Source organism: Hoplias malabaricus, chromosome 14 (genome assembly GCF_029633855.1).
Source record: "Hoplias malabaricus isolate fHopMal1 chromosome 14, fHopMal1.hap1, whole genome shotgun sequence".
Taxonomy (NCBI): domain Eukaryota; kingdom Metazoa; phylum Chordata; class Actinopteri; order Characiformes; family Erythrinidae; genus Hoplias; species Hoplias malabaricus.
In genome coordinates this window covers 17,419,546-17,444,964 of record NC_089813.1, presented here as the reverse complement: position 1 = coordinate 17,444,964, position 25,419 = coordinate 17,419,546, and the positions used below count along the sequence as shown (strand labels likewise).

General features: G+C 39.6%; 1 protein-coding gene across 2 annotated transcripts in view; it reads left to right on the top strand.

Moving 5' to 3' along the window:
- Positions 1 to 9,141, top strand: part of lmx1bb (LIM homeobox transcription factor 1, beta b) — a 78,664-nt gene extending 69,523 nt beyond the window's left edge. For both annotated transcript variants that reach the window (XM_066644572.1, XM_066644573.1), the window contains exons 5-9: positions 1,258 to 1,433; positions 1,891 to 1,968; positions 2,469 to 2,535; positions 6,139 to 6,297; positions 7,868 to 9,141. In XM_066644572.1, coding sequence (XP_066500669.1) covers positions 1,258 to 1,433; positions 1,891 to 1,968; positions 2,469 to 2,535; positions 6,139 to 6,297; positions 7,868 to 8,025 — 638 coding nt within the window. In that variant the 3' untranslated portion in view covers positions 8,026 to 9,141. The remainder of the gene's footprint in view (positions 1 to 1,257; positions 1,434 to 1,890; positions 1,969 to 2,468; positions 2,536 to 6,138; positions 6,298 to 7,867) is intronic.
- Positions 9,142 to 25,419: the final 16,278 nt, after the last annotated feature.

Genomic DNA, 25,419 nt, shown 5'->3' with positions numbered 1-25,419 from the left:
CTGGCAAAAAACATTGAGAAGAGGCAGAGTGGCGGAGAGGAAGCAGATGAGAGAAGGCAAGAGTGGATAGAACACATTTGCATCTCCCAGTGATCCTTTTAAGGGGCCAAAGCGTTTGCTAGCCTAATTGACACTCGCCTGCTGATGCTGCAGAGGCCGCTCGCACCAAATTGCAGCAGCCCTTCATCTCGGGAAAGTGTCGCTCGGGGATCATAGCCATTACTCGGGTTTTTAACTTTTGAACCGTGCCATGTCATGGAGTTTGGCCCGTTTTCTAATTACGATTATTATTCTATCAAACATAAGCTGATTTGGCTTATTAGATGAAACCTCCTTCCGCTGAACAATAAAGCCAATCCCCCGCTTGGCTATTATAATTACAGTAGGAGAGCCAGGAGCCATTTCGTTTAGATGGCACATTAGTACGACCTACTGAGAGAGATTACCATGACACTGGAAGGGTTTGATTGACCGCCCGAGGATCGCACATATTATCCTAGTCTAATTGAGACGCTGTGATTAGTTCCTGTGATGAAAGAACGTCATAAGAATTTTGGTTTAAAAAGACATAATGTGAACAGGGATATTGAATATCTGGTCTCATACTGGGGGGAAAGATTTTATCATCATGTGAAGTTAGGTCAAAAAGTTTAACTTTGATTCCCAAGCAGGTTGAATAGGTTTTTTAAAAATAATTTTCTATCCCTCTTGTCTGTCTTGTATTGACAAGCTGGTCTTTTGTTTCTTATAGTATTTTGTTTTCACAAGCCTCCCTTTGTTCCCTGCCATGTTTATCGACTAGTCACCTACAGCCTTTGTGGTTTTCATAACTATTTCACTGCCTTTCCCGCATATCTAGACATAATTTCCCATATGTGCACAAGTCCCACGTTCATATTCACCCTACAGTACAGCATCCGTTATGTGCAGGATTCTTATCAAAGATTTATTCAGTGCAAAATGGTCAATGCCTTGTGCTATTAATTATAAATGACACAACGTCCAGTCCGGTGACAGATGTGCATACTTCATAGTGCTTTGCAAATTGGGGCTACAGTGGATGCGGCCTATTCTTTCGGTAATAAATTGATAACAAAAGTATTAAAACCACATGTGTCTCTTTTCATTATGGATGCACTGTGTCGGAATTGCCCGAAATTGAAAAGAACAAAAACATCTATTCATCAATATGCTGTCTGAAAAGTTGCAGAGTTCAGAAAATGTGCTGACTCGTGTGAATGACGGATCTCTCCCCAGAGAAGAGCGAGGACGAGGAGCTGGATATCAAGCCGGAGAAGTGCTCTGGAGGCCCGGGGAAGGGGGATGATGGGAAGGACCCGAGGAGACCCAAGCGTCCCCGCACCATCCTCACCACGCAGCAGCGACGTGCCTTCAAGGCCTCGTTTGAAGTGTCCTCTAAACCCTGCCGGAAGGTGAACTTTAGAACCTGATAAACCGGCACATCTCATTTCACAATTAAGTCAAGTGTGAAGCCAAGTGGATTTTAAATGTTATTTCAGTTAATAAGATGATGGAAGATAAATGACAACATTATGCTAATTATTATGCTAAAAATGATTAGCATCAGACGAACAGCAGTATATATGAAATACATTTATCTCCAAAATAGTAACTAGGACACAGTTAACAAAAGTAAAACAGTAACAATTTTTCTTTCTACAAACTTTGCGAAAGGTTTTAAAGCTTAGATCATCATACAATTTAGAATTTTTCAACAGATTAACATGTAAAGATATGTAAAGCGAGCCATTATAAGTTATCATTTGTTGTCTTGAGTGGTAATAATTGCAGCTTCTAAAATTTAATATTGCTTGAAGTGGTGTAGCAGAAATTCATGGTTTGCTATTGTTTTGATGTCTTCATATCCAGGTACGAGAGACCCTGGCTGCTGAGACAGGCCTGAGTGTACGTGTGGTTCAAGTGTGGTTCCAGAACCAGAGAGCTAAGGTAGGTTCTCACCCTGTGCCCTCTGCCTATCCATCAGCCAGTATTACCCACATGAACCCTATGATGTACAGTCAGGGAGCAGATAACACAGCAATCTGTGAGTAATCCTCCAAACGCAGCGCTAACAGCAAAAGCCCTCCTCACACTCTGCCAAAAGGGAGAGAGTGCTAGCAGGGATAGAGACAGCAAATCTCAGCCACTATCTGCCTCAGGCTTAACCTCTCGCCGCATTCCACAGAAACCTCCCCGCGAGGGAAAGAGCGATGCACTCACATCCATCCCATTCTTACGTTAGTGTCTGAAACCCACCTCCTAGCTCTGATGCTATCTTCAAAAGCCTCAGGATAATATAATGCGTCCAGATAGACGGCTATGTAGTTCAAGCAGAGGTGAACGACAAGGAGCATCATTTTTTTCTCTCTTTTTTTTTAATTAGAATTGAATCTCATCGCAATGTCCTGAACTTTTCTGATCATGACTTTTTATCCGTGTTTTTTCAGATGAAGAAGTTGGCGCGAAGACAGCAGCAGCAACAGGAGCAACAGAACTCCCAAAGGCTGGGCCAAGGTATAATGTCCTAATATAAAACTTAAAAAAATTGTATTACCAAAAGGCAGATTTTTAATTAATTTTATTCCTTAAATAAGATTTTTTTTATTATTAACTGCATTCATTTTTTTTATGTGCAGTTATTTGGACAAATAAAACAGAAACTGTAATATTCTCAGTTTTGCACCATTTGCTAAAGCTGCATTCACATTCCTATGACATATATATAGACACATAGGGAAAAATTAAATGTGAGAGATGCTTTAATGGTGTATTATTTTATATAATTAGTTTATATGGTTATAAGTTGCTAAAACACAAATATAGCGTTATGACCTATAATTGGCTCATCTGTTGTACTACTGACTTAGATATTTACTAATGTCATTACTTTGTGCCAAAAACAGAATATGGGCTCTGGCTGAAAGTGCTTACTCAAGCTTGTGGAAAGACACTGGAACAATTTGGGAAATGTAGTACTTGTATTGAATTTGCACAGTGTTTCCTTTAGTTCTGCTCAGAAACCCAATCTAAAATTGACTTTCTACCGCCATGAATTTAGGTCGGCGCAGCAACATTTTACTGTGCTTGGTGAAGGATATGTTCATGAATGTAATCAAAAAACACTTTTTAGATAAGATTCAGAAGACGTTTCCTTGCTAGCTCTCCAGTCTGTTAGCACACTGGAAAAAGGTGAAATGTGTTTTTACGAAGCCCCGGTGTGGGAAAATGATTAAAAGAAAAGTAAAGTGGACAGACATGTTAGGCTTCCTCCCTCTAAGCTCATGGCAGAAAAAGGGCAAAGAGCCCTCCAAACGTTGAAAAACAATGAAAACAAATGAGGATACTGCTTTATTCCTGCTCCTTAGATGGGTAATATTGACTTATTTTCACTGATTCAGATTATTTAGGTAGGAACCCACTCTACATTTAGGTAAGCGCTAACTGCATGCTACAAAACCATAAAACTCATGTTACAACCAAGTTTCTGTGGTAATTCAGCGTGGTAGTTCCACCTTAAAAGATGCAGAGCTTCTTAACGTAAGCAAACCAGAAAGCACTGCAGTACCCCACAAACGTAGCAGTTCCCTCTAGAACCTGGAGTTCTCACTTCTGTGATCATCCATGCCTCTCGTCACACAGAGCAGATGGTGACCTCTGTAAGTTGTACAAACAGAATAAAACATATGTAGGCGTATGTATGGAGGATGAGGTCTTAATTTACAGCACAAGCACATTGAAATTTCCTCTACATCCACCTGTCAACCCATCTCTCTCTCTCTGTCTCTCTCTCTCTCTCCTCCCTGCATCCCCTCATTTGACAGGCTGCTATCTCATATTGCCATGCAGCCAAGCATAGAAACCAACCTATTCTCTATCCCTGACCCACACACTGACTGCTCCGGTAGTTAAAGATCTGTTACACATCTCATTGTCCACATGTTGTCTCTGCAGCACATTTTAGGTCAAAAGTCCTTGTTCACCCAGTTCAGTGCAAAATATATTTTGTGGTATAATGCACTGTATTTTTTATTATCAGGTTTAAAAGAGTGTGTATATCAAGTAACCATCACTTAAAAGTTAATGTCTTGTTGAAAAGACCCAAGCAAGACTCCCTTGTTGGTTGATTTAAGATCAGACCCTTTGGAAACTGAAGGGGGTTTAAAGAGTGTTATTCCAAGCACTTTGGTGGGAGACAAATTATTCCTCTACAGCTCAGATCCCTAATTCCTGTGAAAATATTTATTGTTATGCTGGAGGAAAAAAAAGTGTCATCACTCACTTTTGCTCTCTGCCTTCCTGTGCTTCTTTTGAACTGTTATTAATGTTTTGAAGATGAAAACTATTTCAAGAAATCCACTTGGTATTATTGGACAGCTCAGTATCCAATCCTTCCTTTGGCTTTTACATCTCTAAGTCTGTACTTTAGAGATAATGCCGATTCTCAAAAATTGAAGTATGCATTGTTGTGTCATGAGGCTAAAATCCTAGAAATTATAAATCCCAATATAGCTGTCATGTTGGTCAACTTGTTTTACCCTAAAGCAAAGTGTGATTAACACTATCAACACAAACGTAAATTTATTTTTAAGCTCCCCGGAGAGATAAGATTAGAAACACACATTTTCTGTTGTACTACACGAGAGCAGTCCTTTCTCTCTTTACTTTGGGGAAATCCCAAAGCTTATATTGACATTTTACTGCTGAGCACAACCTCTTGTACCTTCCCCGCTGGAAAGTCATAATCCTGAGATCATTGAATCATCTTCAGCTATAAACCAAGAGTAATAATACTTTTATTTTATAGACCAATGTTACACTATCCTCATGGTGCATCCAGTTATGAAGCTTTTTCACGAAGTCGGCTGTAAAAAAAAAAAAAAAAAGAAAAAAAATACAGGGTGAGACACAGAGAGAAAGAGGGGCGGGAGGGAAGGGGAGGCCCTAGATTGCTTCTGAGAGCCAGGACTGTAGAGCCATCACAACTGCACAAGTTGAAAGGTACACTTTTCCAAAGTCTGACAGATAGCATGTGGGTCAGCAGTTCCGTGGCCTCCTGCTATGTGCTGTAGCCTCTCTGTCACTCTGATTGGATAATTCATGTCGTTTAGGTAGATAGGGATCTCTTATTGGTCATGAACCCATGTCTTCGTCCAGTAGAAATGTTTTCACAGAGACTAGGAGGAAGATGGACTGGTAATGGTGCTCACCAGAGACAGTCAGGCGTGGGTGAGCTGACCCGGTGGTCCCAGACAAGTTACGTCTATTGAAATTGGACCCCTCTTTAGGGAATACTGAGGCAGCTGAGTGTAGAGGCACTGATGTCATTGATCACTGAATCGAGTTGGAATGTGTCACTGGAGGAGACCCAGAGTTATAACTTGGTCAGGCATGATATCATAAATGACATTTGGCTTTCTAGATCGGTGCTATTAGAATAAAAACGTGCATTACCTTTAATATAACGACTAAGGAAGCACATTATCTATAACACACCACTCATCAAAAACACCACACTTAACCACTGTGTGAACGGCCATGGTGTTTTTGCCTGTCCACGACATGATCATTCAAATAAGCACAAATGTTACATGTATGTTGCCATTTTAAAGCAGTCAACTTTCAACATCCTATGCTTTTGCATCAGAATCTGTGGCGATGTAATGGAAACTTGTGGGACCCTTTAAGAAATGAATGTCAGACGTCCTAGCAAGAGCTCACCACTCTAAAGTAGAGGGCTGAGATGGTGGGCTCTAGTCTGAAAGCCACAAGAGTCATTCCTAGCCCTCAGCTCCGAGAATGACTCATGGAGAATTGCTCCATGAGGTTGGTCTTGTCCAGATCTAGGAAAAGCATGTTTCTTGTTTGTTTGGCATTTCTTGATTCAAGATCTTTTTGATTTTGTGGCGAGATACTGTTGTATATTATTTTAGTAAAAATCCACTACCCCTCCAATAAGGGACTAGTATGTTTTATATTTTCTACAGTTACCTAACTGGTCATGTGTCTCAGGAAAAGATACATCTTGATAATCAGTCTCAATCTTTTTATTTCCCCTCCAGCATAAATGAATTTGCCATTCTGAACTTCTTGTAACATTCCCCCACTTTTTTCTTCCAGAGGTGATGTCCAATAGGATGGAAAGCATGATGAACTCCTATACACCGCTGGCTCCTGCCCAGCAGCAGATGGTTGCCATGGAGAACGGCTACACTGCCGACCCGTTCCAACAGGGTCTCACCCCTCCTCAAATGCCCGGCGACCACATGAACCCTTATGGTGAGCAGACCCCCAGGGGCACTCCCACACTCCTACATAACCCAACACTCGGGCATTTGTTTGGACCACAGCGCCAGCTTTCACAAAACATTGCTACACCACCATACCAACACCCCCCCCCACCCCACCTCCTCCGCCCACTTCCCAAAATGCAACACATAAGGATGACACGAATGCATTTGCAGGCTCACCAGTTTATTTTGAAGTTTTCCAAGTAAATGAATCCAATATGTTGCACATTCCCCACCCAACTCCCTTCTTCTCCAATTCCCACACCAACAATCATCTGCTCTATTCCCTCCGCCTGTGCATGAGGTTTGATGGCATACTCTGTTATGCTTTGTGACAGTGTTCATTGGCTAGTATATGAAAAGTCAGAAGATGATCTGTGGTGGAACATGGAAACACAACAATGGTTAACCAAGATGGGTGACAGTCTAATCACCCTGGGAAAGTGTATAAAGGTCCAGTCACAAAACATCAATAATCAGTGCTGAGCTCTTGTAGAATGTATACCGTTTTTAAAGCAGTGGTGTTCATGTTTGTGTCTATATGGACAATAATTCAGATGAAAAAACAGTTCCTGTAAACCTCTTTTGGACAATGCTTTCAATAGTATTGATATATTAACTCCATGTTTAACTATTGCTTGTGTTGATTGTTTGGTCACAGACAGGCAATGAAGAGTCCCCCAAAGGCTTGTCATCCATTCCCTTTAATGGCAAGGCCCCAATCCCCAGTTTCATCACACTCCAGCTCAAGGTTTATGGTGAAACAACAGGAAATAGGCAGCATTGCCAGCTCATTAAAAAACCATAGCCCATCAACCTGTCACTGTCTTGTGTAATGGTGTCATTAAAGACGGGGCTGAGTATTAAACCTAACTGTGCCCACAAGGAACATGACTGAGCAGGAGATTAGCAGAGAAGCAAACATTTGCTATTAGCTCAAACGTTTGGCAGGGTCCCTTTTGTTTTAAAATGTTTGACTGGCATCTCAAATGCATTGTTTTGCTGCTTTTTAGTCAGAGAAATGCATGTAAAAAATGTGGGAGTCACATTCTTATATTGAGAATAAATCATTGATGTTTCAGAATGGGGACCTGAGATTAGAGAAAGAATGTCTTCACTTTATAATAAAGATATTCTATTCAAGTTTCCAGTCTTGGAAATTTTAAAACACTCAGAGGTATCCCGTCTGCCAGCCAATATGTTGTATAAACATGGCTCCATTTCCCAATGTTTTTTAAAGGAACCCTAAGCAATAAATTAACCTTAAAATTACGGCTTCAAAATCATTGTGATGCTTCACTGACCTGTAATAGTGAGAATAGAGCCTCTGTCCTTGCTAATATGTGTTCAGCACAGCAGAAACTGCATTATGTAACATTTCCAACCTTCTTGTTTTCAAAACAGTGCTTTAAAAGTGAATTACACTCTGCAACTGTAGCAAAAATACCAAATCCTACTTAGCCTTCCTTTAAGTGGTAAAGAGTGAATAATGATCAGTGAATATCAGTCAGTACTAAACGCAGGCACATCTGCTTCATATCTTCCTCTTCTTTCCTCAGGAAACGACTCCATATTCCACGATATCGACAGTGACACTTCTTTGACCAGCCTCAGTGACTGCTTCATGGCTTCTTCTGATGCAGGCTCCCTGCAGGCGCGCGTGGGAAACCCCATTGACCGACTCTACTCCATGCAGAGCTCTTATTTTGCTTCATGAAAACCAACATGGACGAGGCTGAGAACAAGCAGGTTCAGTAGCAGCAACTCGCTGCTCCCTTCTGCAAATGCCTCAGAACCAAGAACTCCCAGCAAAGCTTAAGAAAACAACTCCTCATGGACGAAAGGCCAAAGCCAGGCCCAAAATATAAGAAACGTGTAGAACTTGAAGACAAGAAGTCCTCTTTACTCAGTAGTGAAAAACGCAGCTCAGGACAGCCGGTTTTCTGAAGCTGACAGACTTTTTCTAGCTATATGTAGATTGTTTGTACATGACTTTCACCGAAAGTAGCACTCAGCTCTTCGACATACACGTATGGACAAAAGAAATGAGTATCGATGTACAGTTGAAAGCCACTGAAGCCACAAACCTCAGTCCACAGCGTCCTGCCAAGGAAGGCTGAAGATCAAGACACAGATCTCACAATGCATGAGCCTTCTCTTTGAGAACATGACATTTGGAAAAAGACAAAAACCTTTAGAAAATAGATGAAAAAACAAAAAAATCTTGTGTTTTGAGATGTTAATATGTGATGTTTGGACTCTCATATTTTCTCTTTTCATTATGTTCAGCATTGCATTTTTATCACTTTAATAGGTTTAGCTTTGAAAGTGGATTTAGACATGGTAGAAGAAGGAGGAATGTATAGTGTAAGTGTATTTGCTTTGTGCGTGCGTGTGGGAGAGGAAGAGAGTTCAAATGTATGAGTGCGTGTGTGTGTGTGTGTGTGTGTATGTATGTGTGTAGTCAGTTCTCTCCATGTGTGTATGTGCTCCAGTACGTTTCTAGTTTGAAAGATGGTTAGAGATGGACAGCGAGAGCTCTCCTTGTGTAAATATATGTTTCCCGAACAAATCAGTTGTGCATGTTCAAATGGAGATCATTCTATTTATTTAACTAAAACATGCTCTTGAAGGTACTTAAAAAACAAACTGAAAGCTTTATTTAAAAAGGAGAAAACCATGCCAAGCAGTTAAAAGCATTTTCATAGTTCACTTGTACGTCATTTAATTATAAAAATATATCCCCCTTTTCCAGCTACAATGTACATCAGCAAAAGTGTGCTATTTATTTGTTACAAGCCCTGAACATTGTCAAACATGCATTTACAAATGTGAAGACTGCTAAATTACCAAAGTTTGTTGGTACGATAAATAAACTCTGTTTCTCCTGATTTCGAACTTCATTTATGGTCAAATAATTTTCTCCAAGTGAATAATTAAGCACTAGAATATTAGTCTTTATCAGAACATCATGATATTAATATTAAAGAATTAATATGCAACCTAGTGTTCATTTGCTGTATACAACAGTTCTAACAAATGTAGTAAAACAGTATGAAATTATATATAAGCCATGTTAAATACAGTATATTCTACTGTTTTGCCAGATCTGTACAATGCATTCATGCAGAAGGGAAAAGGCCTGAAGAATCAATGACAGGTCCTACAGATTTAAACCCTTACTAATCCTTCTTTTTTTAATGTAACTGCTGCATCATTATAGAACAGAGGCACAAGAACATAACTGCTGCACCACTTAATGTGGAAAAGCACCAGAATGTGACTGGTGCATCCCTAGAATTGATAATACATTATTAGATTTGGGAAGATTTGCCATCAACTTTGCAATCTGCTGTCTACAAAATACACATTATGAGTGTACATGTTAGATGTAGACCTAATACACATATTCAAAAACCAACCAGAAAAGTTGCTCTAATGTATCTGTTTTCTGTTAGAATTAATATTGTGTTTAGTGAGTCAGAACATAAATCAGCATACTGGTTTTGTGGGTTTGAGCCTACTCAAAAGTGTGTAAGTGAACGTGTGAGTGTGTGTCACCCTGTGAAGAACTGGCACCCCCTCCAGGTTGTTCCTGCCTTGAGCCCAGTGATTCCGGGTAGGCTCCGGACCCACTACGACCCTGAATTGGATAAGCGGTTACAGAAAATGAATGAATGAATGAAAGATCACAAAGAAAAAAAATGTTTCCTTGGAATAGGTTTTGCAATTGCTCAGTTGTTAATCCCTCTAAATTAACAGACAGTACTTAAATCATAGAGCATGTCACACAGCTCCAGCATCCTGGTTTTGTGGGTTTGAGCCTATTCAAAAGTGTCCATAGGTGTGAATGTGTGTCACCCTGCGAAGGACTGCCAGGGTGTGTTCCAACTTTGCGCCTAGTGTCTCCGGGTAGGCACCAGACCCACCTGAACCCCCCCTGAACTTGATAAGCATTTACAGACAATGAATGATTGAATTAATATACATAAATCATGACATTTCTCAGCATAGTTCTAGATATGTTGCACATTTTAATATCAGAACAAAGGAATCACTTTAGGTACATCTCCCACTAGCTGTTTCTGATGGTGAGGTCATTGCATTTCCTCCAGATTTTAGAAAACTTTTCAGTTTTCAGTGTTCTCACAAACCACTGAAAAACTGTAAATGTGGTTAAAAAGTGCTTGTCTGGTGTTTACAATAAATACATTTTAAAAGGTGCTCGAAATAGAGCCAACTTGACAACCTAATTTTTGTCTCAGCTCAGTAATACTAACCGAATATACAAGGATCTTTTTTTTTTAATTCAAGTGACCTCAGTGAGTATACTATCATCTATGTTCTCTAAATATATTTTACTACTTATTTATTTATTTATTCTTTTTTTGGCATGGAAAAACTGTCACGGAAACTTATATAAACCAATAACAAGCTAATCCAATCAAATTGGGAATGGATAAAATCAGGTCCCGCCCCTATTTCGTTTCTCCCAAATGGCCTGTTTAACTAGGAAACAAAGTACAGTCAGTGCTCTACATATGACATTTCAACTTGCAACATGTCTTTTTGTTGTAAATTTGTTGAAATAAGAGCCGTTCATTTGGAAGCGCATTGTTACCGTCTCATGAATGACGAAAAGCACGGAGCCACTATGCAGGTGGATAAATGTGAGTCTTGTCATGAACTTGAACCAGTACCATTTACAATCAGCCGTTGCATCTTACCTGTCGTCTCCGTCTGATGACCAATCTCCACCATTTCCCACTACCACCTCCTCTTACTCTTCCTCCAGTAAGTAACTCGTTTTGACTCGCCTCTCAAAACCAGCCCAATGTCTATTATCGTACAGTGCTAGATATATGCCTTAGGCAGCCACAATACTGGACACACAGGCTAAGTTTGTTGGACTTGAAAGCAATTTGATTTTGTAGAACTGAGTGCATTCGCTTGTAGAGGAATAACTGTACATTTAAGAAAAAAAAAACGGTGGCTTACATCGAAGGACCATCTGGATTAGGAACATCTTACATGTGTCTACACTCATTTTATCAGCTTCACTTGCCATACAGGAGCTCTTTGTAGTTCTACAACTACAGGCTGTAGCCCACGTTTTTCTGCATACGTTCTTATCCCCTTTTCACCCTGCTGTTCAATGGTCAAAACCCCCACAGGGCCACCACAGAGCAGCTATGATTTGGTTAGTCATGTTAGTGTGTGTTGCGCTGGTAGGAGTGGATCAGACAGCCGTGCTGCTAGAGTTTATAAAAACTGTGTCCACTCACTGTCCACTCGGTTAAACACCCCAGGGGTACTATCTTGGATACAAGGTAGGTGTTCCTATTCCCGTGATTGTTCAGTGTAGATGCTTTTAAACATGAGTTAATGAATTAATGATCTCTAGGTATGGAACTCATTTGTTTACCACCAAAGCTGCAATGGAATATGTGAAACTTTTGAATGATAATGATAGCATTAATGGTAATGTGCAATTATTTGTCATTGTACAACGAAATGTGTCTTCCGCATTTCACCAGTTGCAATAAACATACACACACACTAGTACACACACATAATGCACTAGTGCTGTGAACACACCCAGAGCAATGGGCAGCCATACCCGAGGCCCGGGGAGTGTTTGACCACACAGTTCTAAGGAACATTGTCTGATCATCAGATAAACGGGTGAGCCTACTGAGGAAGTGAGACCACCTGGAAATACTACTTTTGTTTTACTTAAATTCAGTAAGAACATAAGAGAAATATTTCATAATCTTTGAGGTATGGGGCTGTGTGTGTTACAGACTGGAGGAGCTGCAAGCTCTTGGCTTTGCTCCCTAATACTCCATAACGTAATATAGCTATCTTCATCAGAGATTCCTCTGTGGGTAGAGGCCTAGAGGCCAGCATTAGAGCTCCAGCCACAGCAGCAGAGCTGTGGTTCATGAGGCATGGCTCTGGGCAGAAAGCCGGGTCTGAACACACTGCAGTATATCTTCGTTCTTATCTGCTCCTCATCTGCCATCACAGGTGTTAGTGGGAGTGGTCGTCCATTTTGTCCATGTCAGAACAGGCCTTATCGGCAAATCCTTCACAGCAGCACCTCCACCAGGCAGAGATTCGCAGTCAAAATGAGTGGCACTTGCTTGACTTACTGACCTCTAGATGACCTGCTTATCTCTGAGGTTACAATGCTGTGGTTGTTCTGGATTGACACCTGCTTCTCTGAAAAATTATACTGCAAAATTTATTATAGTTAAAACAATTTGTTATTTTCACCATGAAAATACAGAAAGCTATACAAATAAATGTGTTTCTACTTCTTACATATATTTATAGAAAATATAGCTCACATGAACTATAATTTGTGATATTGCTTTGTAGGCACAAATAAAAAGAGAATTCAACATACGTTTGGGTTGAATATGTAAGTTTAGTACAAAAGCACTGATACATCCAGGCCACTGTGTCAGTAAAATGACTGGTAACGTGAAGAAGGGTCACAGGAGAAAATCACTGATTTGCAATTTAGTCTAGTCAAAATATCTAATGTTTTCATTATAATTATGTATATTTAACCTATGTCTTTTAAGGGACAGTATCAGCAAAATTATTTCAAACAAACAAACATCTAAACATTGTTTAGAACATTTGTATAATATTCTTAAAGGCAACATATACTATTGTTTGTGGTTAAATTGTGGTTTTTATTCACTGTTTAACTACCAGAGTATCTCTTTTGTAACTTGAGCTGTTTAGTTTTGTAGCATTTTCGGCGTGTATTTACTTTCATGGAAAGTTAGCAGTCAGCGTCTATTCCACATTTAAATGAAGTAATTTGAAACAGCAAAAATAAGTCAATATTACCCACATATGGACTAGGAATAAAACATCATACTCAACACGTTTACATGCCTCCAGATTCTGTTTCTTGGCCGAGGCTCAGCCAGCAACACAGAGAGAAAGCCTGAGCAATTCTGGACCGAGCCATTGTTGTTTCTTTCCCATTAACTAAGCCAGGGCTTTGAATAAACACCGGAATTAATTTCATTGCACAGACAGACCAGAGAGCTAGCAAATGTTTTGTGGCAAGCCTACCCGGAATCACTGGGTGCAAGGCAGGAACACATCCTAAAGGGGGTGCCAGTCCTTTGTAGGGCAAAACACACGCTCACATTCACTCACAGACGGCCACCTAGGAACACTTTAGAGTCGCCAATCCACTTGCCAACGTGTTTTTGGATGGTGGGAGGAAAACGGAGTACTTGGAGGAAACCCACACGGACACAGAGAGAACACACCAAACTCCTCACAGAGAGTCACCCGGAGCAGGACACACAACTCCAGGACCCTGGAGCTGTTTGACTGCGACACTATCTGCTGTGCCACCATGCCACGCATGTATGTAATTTTTTTGGATTAAAAACTTGCTTACAGAGGTTTGAGCGGAGCTTCCATAAGATATGAAAACAGCCAATCCTGCTTGAGTGGAGAGAGGGCCTATCTGAACAGAAGATTATTGAACGTGATGTTGGTGTATTCCCATGTGTGTGGGTGTGTGAAAGGCCATTAGAGAGTGAGAGTGCCTACTCACAAGTAAAACAATGACAGGTTATTTAGCGTAAACAGGAATAAGAGAGCCATTAAAGGCAGAATTATATTTTAAAGAGAAATTCTGTAGCAGAAAATACAAGAATTCATAGTGTAGATGCTTTGGTTGGGATCCTTAATACTGTTGGTCCACAAAGATCAACCAAAATCAAAACCTTTTCAGTAATTTGTGCCATCTTTTTAAAATATTTGATCCCCACCAAATGCTGAACATTTTGTTGAATACATTTACAATTACAAATATTATACAGGCTGTATTTTGCCTTAGCTATAAAGTCATTTACAGTAACGTTACTTAAGAGTGCTTCCAATCATTCTTTTTTCCCCTTACAATAAAATGTGGCATTTTTTGCTTTTGTAGTTTTGCAGTGGAACTAGATTATTAGGCTGTTGCTGCTAACAAGTAACAAAGGAGTCATCTTTATGTTCCCAGGGTCTTTTTACTTGGCTTCTTTATTCGCACATTGAAATTTCTCAAAATCAGCCCTTCCCAAGCCTCAATATTCCCTCCTTTGTAGTTTTGGGAAAATAATGTATAACTAGGGCCCTGTATTCTTAGAGACTCCTTAAATTTTAAGGAAAAAATTTCATTCCCTCTCCCCCATGTTGTCATAATTATGTCTCTTTAATTTGAAAAATAATGCTAATAATATTGATTCCTCTGCTACTCTATATTATGAAATTATAAGTTCAGTTGATATATGTAAGTGCTTTTTGTGTTTTAAAAGAGCTGCTTTCAAATATCTGGTTTCATTAAACAAGCTGTGCTTTCAGGTAACAGGAGTGAGGATGTCTTGGTGATCAGAAATTTTACATGCACTTCAGCATATTAGAAACTATTGAAAGCATCATATTGGCATTTGGGGCAGCAATGTTTCACATCCTCAATGAAAATTTGTTGCCTAATTACTTTTTTTTTTTAACCAATTGTGGCACCTCCTTGGCTCCATGGCTTTGAAGGTACTACGAGGGAACAAGTGTGCAAAAACAATTCCCATCATTTCCTGCTGCCTCAGTCAAAAGAGCTATATTATTATTTTTATTTGTTCTGTTGTTGTTGTGACTGCTTAGTTTACTGTGTACTAGTGGTAAAGTGGTGCGGGGCAGCAGTGGCTCGCGGTGGGCTGAGAATGATGATGGCTTAATATTGGCATTGCCATATATGATCAGGCTTCCCCAGTTCAACAGTAGTGCCACCTGCAAGCACTATAAGGCCCATCTCTAAGTAACGCCACTTCACCAAAGATGGTCTGAGGGGATGGAAGCCATGCAGCTCTGCTTGGCACTCAAGGGAGAAGCACTAAATGTATTAGCCTAAGTTATGTGCACTCAAAAAAGTCATCCCAGATGGGCCTAATTTGTGCCACTTTTGGCACTTGCGTCTCAGTTACAGCACTGGCGTGTGTTTTGTGAGCCAGCAGTCATGAGCTGGGCTTTACTTGGTAATGGCAAGTGTTGTATGGGCTATCTGATATGTGGCCCATATAAGGTGGACCTGTGGCTGATTTGAGGCACCAAGACCCACTCTGAGTCACCACTGTCAGTCAAGGCCAAATTGAGCTTTTTGTAGCAATTGTAGATCTGAGCCAAATTTGGCCCAGAAATGTATTGCTTTCTACGATGGCAACCTCACCCCACTGAAGATTGTTTTGTAGGATAGTATTTAATTGGCTACTGGTTCTATGGTCACCCAAGTTTTCATTGAAGGCAATGCCCTATCACCTGAGGCTTTCCAACATCATGAGAAGCTGACATCACTACAGAAACTTAGTGGCGTATATCTAAATTAGGCATATATCTCCTCACTTCTGCGAACACACTGCGACAAAGCGTCACAAATTTTTCCAGTCGGACCCTTTTAAGCAGTGGATTGACTTTCTCTCGTGCTGCCTGATTTGAGAAGGTTTGAGACAGAAACACGTAGCTCTCTCTTTCAGCCGGAGCTAGGGTCAAATTCTCCACGGCTCCTAAAGAGAATGCGCTTTTTATTGGTCGCCACATTTATTTAGCCAGTCAACAGCCAGAGTTACCTGTCCATCACTCAGTGCTGCAGCCAATGGAATCACAGTCCGTCCTACAAGGGTTTGTTTTGCGGCGGCGCTGAGAGCATCAGGTGAGTGCTGAAAAATGGAACATTTCTGCTTTTAGATTGAAATGTTACCACAGTGTCCTGAAGAAACTCCATGTCATTCTCCCTCAAAACATCACAGATGAATGTTTGAATCAAAGTAATTATTATACAAAAATATCACATTAGATAATTTTATATAGATTCACAATAACATTAACTATTATTAGAGATGACAATCTATGTCATCTATGACATTTTGACTGGTCACTTAAATATAATGTTACATGGATGAGACTGTCTTTTAGACCAATAAGTTTCTTTCACTTTAAATCTTATTGTAATTAATGAACAATTTAAAATAATAATTATTTTAAACTGGTAATGGAGCATTTGCAAAATAGATTAATAGATTCTGCGTTGCCATTGTTCAAAAAGGATGCTGACAGGTGCTAATCCTGATGGCAGTTGGTTAAATAAAAGTCTGCAAACCAAAATATTTTATCTGATTTACTACAGTCAAAAAGGATTTACAAGTGTATACTGGTCCCCCGGCCCCTGCATTCTTTATTTTGATTTCAGAAAGTTGGCAACACTAGCAGAGACTGCATGGGCAGACCCATGTAGCTTATAGCAGAAGAGAGACTGGTTTCCAAAACAGAGGGAGCTTTATCTTGAAGAGTGAGTAGATATAGATATAAACACAAGTTAGTCATTCCTTACTGTCCTTTACAGTTTTAAACTGGATTCACCAGTAAAGTGTGTTTATATATCGCTGAAAATATATGTGTAGATTTGTTGAGGTAGTGTTCTATTTTAACAAATCATGACGAATAACCATGTGGGGGACATGTGCGGTGAAAGCAAAAAGGGCTGTGACTTTTTATAATTGTCCTGGAAGATGAAATTAATAAAATAATCAGAGCTATCAGCAAATTGTACACAAACATGATGTTCTGCGCATGCACAGTCCAAATCTCACAGCAGCTCAAATCAGGTTTCAATTGATTTATTTCATTTCACCAGCCAACTCTAAAATGAGAAATAAATAAGAATTAAAGTTAAGTATGTTTTGCCGAAACCTTTTATATAATCGTGCTTTGTTAGTTATAATTAGAATAACCTTTTTTGAGAATGTGTTGAATATTAAATATTTTATATACGAAGCTATATGTTTAAATTTTAAATTCAGCTGTGAAGGAGTTATCAGAAACAACTGAAAGGTCTAGTCAGTGTTTGTGGATAAGGAGAACACAGACTAGTTAGGGAAATGCACTGTAGTGGTTGGTGATGTGGCATGTAAAGATCACATGGAACTGGTGGCACTGAGCATGCATTAAAGATGTCAGTGGGGCTAGGTACAGGCTTAGATACCAGGGAGGCCAGTGTGGATTTACAGTTGTTGATGCTTAAGGCTAAGGTAGGACTGTAATGCTAGTTTGGAGTGGGGTGGGTCTGGTATGCCAGACTTCACTGTTGAGCCTTCTGAAGGTGTCGTGGGCTTAACTCGGTGAAACACTGACGAGAGGAGGTGCCTACCTGATGACCTCTGTGAAGAGCTAGTAATGCAGTGGGTGGTTTACGTATTCATTTGATGGGTTCAATGAGTAACCGTAGATGTTAAGAGTAGTTTGTTGCTGATCGCATCATAAACGGCCACAGCAACCCCTAAAAGGGTGTAGCTGTAGGATTGGAGCAATAGAAATTGTGTGGCTGCCCGTAGGAAGAGAGTGGGGTGGAACCTATATGAAGCTCTAATGGATTGGCATAGGATATTTTACATCTTATCTTGTGTATGATTATAATTAATTAATCATAGCAAAGACATTGAAAAGTAGTAATTTGTTAATGTGTTTGTATAAAACATGTGAATTATAGAATTCAGATTATTCTATGGTTGAAATGGTCTAGAATGGCCACTGAGGCAGAATAGGTTTTGAATAATAACCAATATTTAACTGCTTCTGCTAGTGTTGCTAGAAATATGGAAAAAGAAAATGTTATGCCAAAGCCAATTTTGGGAAAGGACCTTTTGGTGGTAAGATGCATGTGGGGAATCAGCTCTATAGGTTTGATTTTTGGTTGGCATCTATCCAAAATGACCCCCTTGTGGGTCAGGGTTTCCTGGTGGCTATATGAGCCCACTTTGGCATCTACAGAAACTTCCTCTGTCCTGAATATGAGGTGCATTTCTTGGTATACAAGTGATGGGTAATCTGCTCTGAAGGCTGTGAAATCCAGCAGATTGTCTAGGTACACAAGACAACACTACTTGGCCAGTTTGGCCAACACTTTGTTCTCTCAGCCTGTCAAAGTTGGCCAAAACATTGCATAATCAAAACAGCATGATTATGAACTGTGTGCGCTTTGGGAGGACCACTGCAGAAGTCCAGAGAATCAGAATTGAGCCAGGATGAGCCGATCAGTTATTTAAATGTCTCACTGATAAGGGGCATGTGTAAGAGTCGTACTTATTTACTGAGTCCAGATCATGTTAGCAAACACAACCATCAATTTGTATCATTTGTGATAATATCAATATAATTTTTAAAACGCTAAAGTAAAAATCATAATAGTAATATTCTGGCTTGTTTACATATCATTTGAGATTATATCAATATAATTTTTTCAACGATAAAAAATCAAGATCATGATAATTGTGATATTCTGACTTGTTTACCTAATGACCTCTTGCAGTTATGGCGTACCTTCCTTTTTTTTTTTCTTTTTGAGTCATTTAGGCCAGTAGCGCAACTCGTTAGAATGCTGGGATTGACCCTAAGCGGGTGGCTTCTCTCACAGCTCCCTTAACGTGGCTCGTCTGCTCCAGAGATACACAGCACAGTTGGTCTGCATGGCAGCTCACACAGATCCGAATGAGCAAAAAATGCTGCCAAAGACATGTTGAGTTTATTCCTTCTTCTGAACTCGCATAAGATCACATAATTGATTGAGACATTCTGCTTTATTCAAACTGTAAATACGTCTTATGACACAGGACCGATAGTGTAACGACCCAGAAATGGCAAAACATCAGGTGTGGTGTCAAGCAGATACCAGCGATTTTGCCAACCACCCTCAGCTTCTAGACAAAGTACATTACTTTTCCTGACATTTTAGGTTTTTGCCATGGTAAAGTTTCGGTATCGAGATGTTTAGGCAGGTATTGTATCGAAATTCATAATTTTGGTATTGTGACAACAATAGACTTCAGAAGTATGGAGGTAGAGCTGGGCGATATGGCCAAAAATGTTTTCAAAATAAGGTTTTCTATACTGATCAGTCTCTATTTATAACGATATTAACATTTTGTCACACTGTGACAAAGGACATCCTTCTAAACATATAGACTGACTACACCAAATGTTCAGAAAGCGGAAAAATTCCACCCTTGGGAGTTTTTATTTAAGAGAAGCAGCCTGATCTATGGCATCTGAGTCAATTAAAAATTCACGAGCAGAGAAAATAATTTTGTTTGAGGAAAACCACGTCAGTGCTCTCGCAAACTGGAAAACATTTCCTGGGAGGAAAATACAATTTGAGTGAAGAAAAACCCACCGGATTCTCCCTGCATGCGAGGGAAAATTTCTGTGCTTGTGTTCTGACAGGGGGTCACCATACCAGACACAATACACCCCAAAACACAGTGAACAGGAGACTATAACATATTTTATATATATATATTATATTTACACACAAGCACTTGAATTAAACCTATTATAGTCTTGTTTACTCAAGTTCATGCGGTCGCCTGTTCATTTACCATAATAGAATGAGTATAAGCGCCAGATAGCATGCAGCTGGCTGTGCTAACCAGGAATAGAATTGAAGGTTTATCGAGGTCTATAACTCAAAGCTTATCATCGTTATCGAGTGAAAATTAATCACGAAACATATCGATATTGTTTTATTGCCCAGCACTATATGGAGGTGATTAAGTTATAAAATATCAGATGAACAATAAACTGCGGTAACTATAAAATATGAAAGAAGCCTGTGACAACAAAACAAGAAAACACAACTAATCTGTTTCACCACCTCAAGCACTTGGTTGAGTATAAGGAAAGCCAAAAACGCCACAAGGAGTGTTCAAAAGGCCATGTGAGCTCTAACCCAAGTATACAGACCACAGTGACTCAGTATAGCAACTTTTCTGTATTTGTTTTGTTATTTAATGGAAAGATTTAAGTGTATTTTTTTTATGATTGTTCACATTTGCTGTTTATATGCACACATTAAATTTCCTGCACTTGGAACCTACTTATGGTAGATTTATATGCTACATTATTTTATACAAAATCAATCCTGATATGTTACCGTTTTTAATAAAATAAGAAAATGTTTACACATTGTTTGTTGTTTCTGCTGAAATGTTTGAAAATATTTCATTTGTAATAAAACAAAACTTTATTTAATATAATTAATATTAATATGTAGGGGTGGCACAGTGGTGTGACAGGTAGTGTCACAGTCACACAGCTCCAGGGCCCTGGGGTTGTGGGTTCAAGTCCTAATCCGGGTGTCTGTCTGTGTGGAGCTTAGTGTGTTCACCCTGTGCCCGTGTGGGTTTCCTCTGGGTGCTCTGGTTTCCTCCCATGGTCCAAAAATATATCGGTAGGTGTACCAGCTACTCAAGTGTCCAGTTGTCCCATGATTATGTTAACGCTTTTATACACACCTTCATCAGCTGCCTTAGTCTTTGTATGAGCCTCAGTCAGGCCAGCTCAACTCTGCTTTCACAACTCCCACACTCTCAAGTGATTTTCTCTTCCACTGGTCTCAGTGCTCTCAAAGAAGTAATTTCATGTTATTGCCACTGCTCACTCTTGCTTGCTGGGACGTGCACTGCTGCTCACTCTGTCCTCTGAAGCTTTAGATGACCATTCTGTTAAAAGAGTGTCTGTGGTCACGTCAGCGTCATTTTGGAAATCTTCTGGTAACACCTTATTTAGAAATACCTCTAATATGAGCTCAACCTGAGGATGAGTTTCTAAAGCAGGGATTGGAATTCCAGTCTATTGCATAGCTAAGTAGCTAGCAGGATTATGATTGGTCTCTTGCTTGTTTCATGCCATTGAGTGAAGAGCTGTTGGACTGCTGCTGTCATGGCTGTGAAGTTGTTGTTTGTCTATTAGCAAGTCGCTTAGCATTTAACACTTCCCTCTCAAGTGCTAAGCAGAACTTTATGGCTGTCATCCTCTGACTGACAGCATGGTCAAAGTGGCCTCAAAACCACCATCTTCACACACCAAACAACACATTGCAACGAAGGTGGGGAAATTACATACAGTAGGAAGCATAAAATGTATGGCTGTACAGCCATACATTGTTCTCCCTACTGTCTACACCCTAGAAAGGATGTAGGGAACATGAGTATAGTACCCAGGATTTGGTCCTGGTGTATGTCGGAACTGACAGATCCCTTTGCGATGGTGGATAATACCCTGGCCACATCAGTCGCCACACACAAAGCCCAAAATGCACTCAAATGCACACAAACAACAACATAGTCCCTTAAAAGAAAAAAAAATATGCCACAAATAACAGATCATAGAGGAGCTTTTAGGCATGCTGGGAGCTCCCCCTGTGAGTCCCAGCCCCACTAGTCTGTGGCCTTTGTCACAAAATTAAACTAGCATACAAACTAAACAATATAACAACATAAAAACACAAAATATCTCTCTTTTACTGTTCCTTCAAGGCCATGGAACAATATTATAAAGGTTTGAATTGCAGTCATGTTCCTATTATAAATATGATTAGCATAAATGTGTCCATCTAGTACATTAGACTGAATATCAATCTATGCTTCTTCCTTTTACTAATCATTAACTAGATTATTTTTCTTAAGCAGGAATAAATTTTGAGATGCATTTGTTCTTAGAATGAGTGTGATACATTAATAGTTTTAATCTTTCATATTGTTAGGGAAGTCATTACTATATTTCAATGAAACTTAAGTTATTAACCATCATTTTGAAAATTTTAAATCCTGGCTACATATCACGCCAATCAAACTTGTGTTACATTAAGAGCATATTTCCATTATTTCTGCATATATGCTCATTATATCAAATATTTCTTTAAACAAATCTGAATACAAAAAAAAATCCAATAATAACGAATGCTATGCAAGTCATGTTCTGGACAGAATTACTGGTAACCCAGTTATTTTAAAAACTGTTGGTGAGGTTGCAGGTAAAGTCGCACATATTATAGGACACTATGTGCTATATGCTAATGATAAATGTAGGTGTCAATGTCTTTTAAACAAATTACTGTACTTGCACTGGATGAACAGGGTAGACAACGAACTTGACTTGCAAAATTACCCAACAGTCATTCATTCTTTAATTCCTTCATTTTGATATTAAAAAATACAGCAACAAAACATTTGTCAGAGTTTAACCCTTTTTTTCTTCACACAGTATCATTCACTATATGAAAATTAGTTTTATAGTTTATTCTAAAATATTTCATTATGATTTAAGATTTATTGAGCTGTATAATCTGTGAGGCAATTATATTAAAATATAATTTAAATATAATTTATGATAACTCAGACGGTGTTTGTCTTCGCCTAAAAGTTAATGGCTGCTGATAATGACCCACAGTTTTTGTTGCTGTGATGTGGTTTGCGGTCATAGATGCTTCTTAGCCTCTGAAGGCCTTTAACATTGTATTAAGCTTTCAAAACTCTACTGATGTGTATAAACATGAGAAACCATAAAGCCATTGGGTGCTAAGTACTTACATGTTGTGAATGTGCCTTAGGGTGTAGCGTTTCCCCAATTCTTTATCGTAATATGACTCTTATGTGGCCCAAGTGGCTTTGTGCTAGATTACCTAATGTCTGGCTTTTTTTTTTTTAATTGTGTTTTAAAACATCAATGATGTCTTATGTGATAAATAAGTAAAATAGTGAGGGAGGGTAGTTTAAATTAACAGAGGCTTATAACATTCTGAGCTAATTACATTTTGAAAACATTACTGCGAGATGCTCACCGAATATACTAATTCGTTATATAAAGCTGTTAAATTGTGATATATTTTCTTCCAAATTTTACTCAGCAGTTCGTTTTTATCTAAGTTGACCTCAGGCTATACTTGTTCTTACTTTCTGTGAGTATGACTCACTGTTTGCTTTCGCCGTTTTCAGACAGAAATCTCCACTGTTGCAGGTAATGTTGCAAAATGTGCTGCGTGTTGTCATCCATAACACAGCCTTTATAGCAGCAGGTTCAAGTGTCAGAAATTAGAGCGTATCTAATTTTGCCCAAACAGAGAGGGTATAAATGAATAAAGGGTTCTGTCACCAATAATTGAATGACCTTGGTGCCTTGAATCTCTTTTCCTGAGAATGTCCGAGATATGGCAAGAAGGGTGGTCCGAGAAGGCAAACATCTCCCTGAGTACAGGCACCATCTCACACACACACTCACCCACACACACAAAAACTCACCTTTTGACATTTCACACATTCTCTCTTCAGGACCTCTCTGGCACCTCATAGGAAATTAGCCCTGTGACAATATTTTGGTTAGATTAACTCATTCCCTCATTTTCAACAAGCAGGACAGCCATGGGCCTGTCCATTTAGCTGCTCACCCTCCCCTCTCCATTCTGAGCGTTCCCTTCAAATTCCTAACTAAGAGAGAGCTCCATGTATCCCGGCCTGTTTATTGTACTTATTAAATGAGTGGGTAGGTAAATTCTCAGCAGTGGCCTCTTAGGCCCACAGCTTGATAACTGACAATCAATGAAGCCGTTCACTGATTGTTTTTGCCTTAAATATATGACAGGATCTGGCCCAGCTGTATGATGGCATATTTACCGTGTATTATTTGTACACGAACAAGGCCCATTAATAATGTGGGAAATGATGACGGAAGGGAAGCCTTATAACGTTAATGTGTTTGCTTCCATCACCCCTTGTCATGTGGTTTTTTTTAGACGTTTTGTTTTCATATCTACTGTGTCGCATCCTTTAATTACTTGGCCCCTTGGCTCGTATTTCATCACTTATTTTTCCAGTCCTTCAATTAGCTTGAGTGGAGTTAAAAACCACGTATTCTTCTGTCCTATTAATTACAGGGCTGGGTAAGAGACAGTCAGGGCCCTCTTGGGTTTGGCTCAGTCAGACTTCCACAGCCAGGCCTAATCCTCTGAGTTCATAGCGAGTCCAAACGAGGAGCAGGGGAGTGCGGCACTGTTTTCGTGAGGGCGTCTTTTATTGCCTGCGGTTCACTGTTAGTGGGAGCTTTTAACCAGCCTGACACTTTAGAGTGAGCCACTCTTTTCCGCTTGCTTTCAGTATCTGTGTGTGTCTGTCTGTCTGTCTTTCAGTCTCTACATTTTTCTACAATTACTAACTGTACTCCATCTGTTTGCTCTGCAGACTTTTATAGCCCACTTTCACCTTGTTGTTCAATGATTAGGACACCCACAAGACCAGCACAGAGCAGCAGGTATTATTTGGGTGGTGAACTCTTTGCAGCATTGCAGTTACATGGATGTGGTTGTGGTGTGTTAGTTTGTTGCTTTGGATGGATCTTAGTAGCGCTGCTGGAGTTTTTAAACACTGTCCACTCTATCAGACATGTATGGCTCACCTTGTAGATGGAAAGTCAGATACAGTAGTTTATCTGTTTTTGTGTTAAATATCCTCTTTTCCTTCATCAGTGGTCACTAGACACTGCCCACCGGACAGTGTTAGAAATCACTAAAGAACTGATTGGAGGACTATGCTCATTCCAGCAGTAAAACTGAGTAGGGAATCTGACTAATATGCCAACACCATGTCATTGTCACTGAAGCTCTGAGAATAATCCACCATCCAAATTATACCTGTTTTGTGGTGGTCTTCTGTGGGTTCTGATCATTGTAGTTCTACAATTACTGTTGCTTGGCATTTCACTCACTTCAAAGAGCTCCTGTATGATCAGTGGAGTTGAGAGAATGAATAATGATTATAGAAACAAGAAGTTGGTCATAATGTTATGGCTGATCTATGTATTTACATATTTTTAATAACAAGAAATTTGGAATATTACCTGTTCTACAGATGCTCTTTGAGCCTAGTGGTTTCATTTTCTTATCCCACAGATGGAATCTTGTCTCTCTGCTGGGGTTATGGGGAGGCGACCCTGGATGTGCTTGATAATCCTGCTTGGCTATTGGCCCCATCTGTTTTGTTTTCCTTTTAATGTCATTATTAGCATTTATTGGTACATAATGGAGGAATGCAGGCGGCTGGTTTGACATGAGAACAGGAGACTGGGGCCAGAGGGCATTGTGTGAAATGGCTTTGACCTCAGAGGCTAACACATGCCAGCATCCTAAACCTGCGTAACACCCCATGGCTAATGCGGCTCACCTCACACCTCACCTTTTCCCACCATCCTCTAAACTAAGAGGCACTGCAGCTTGAAC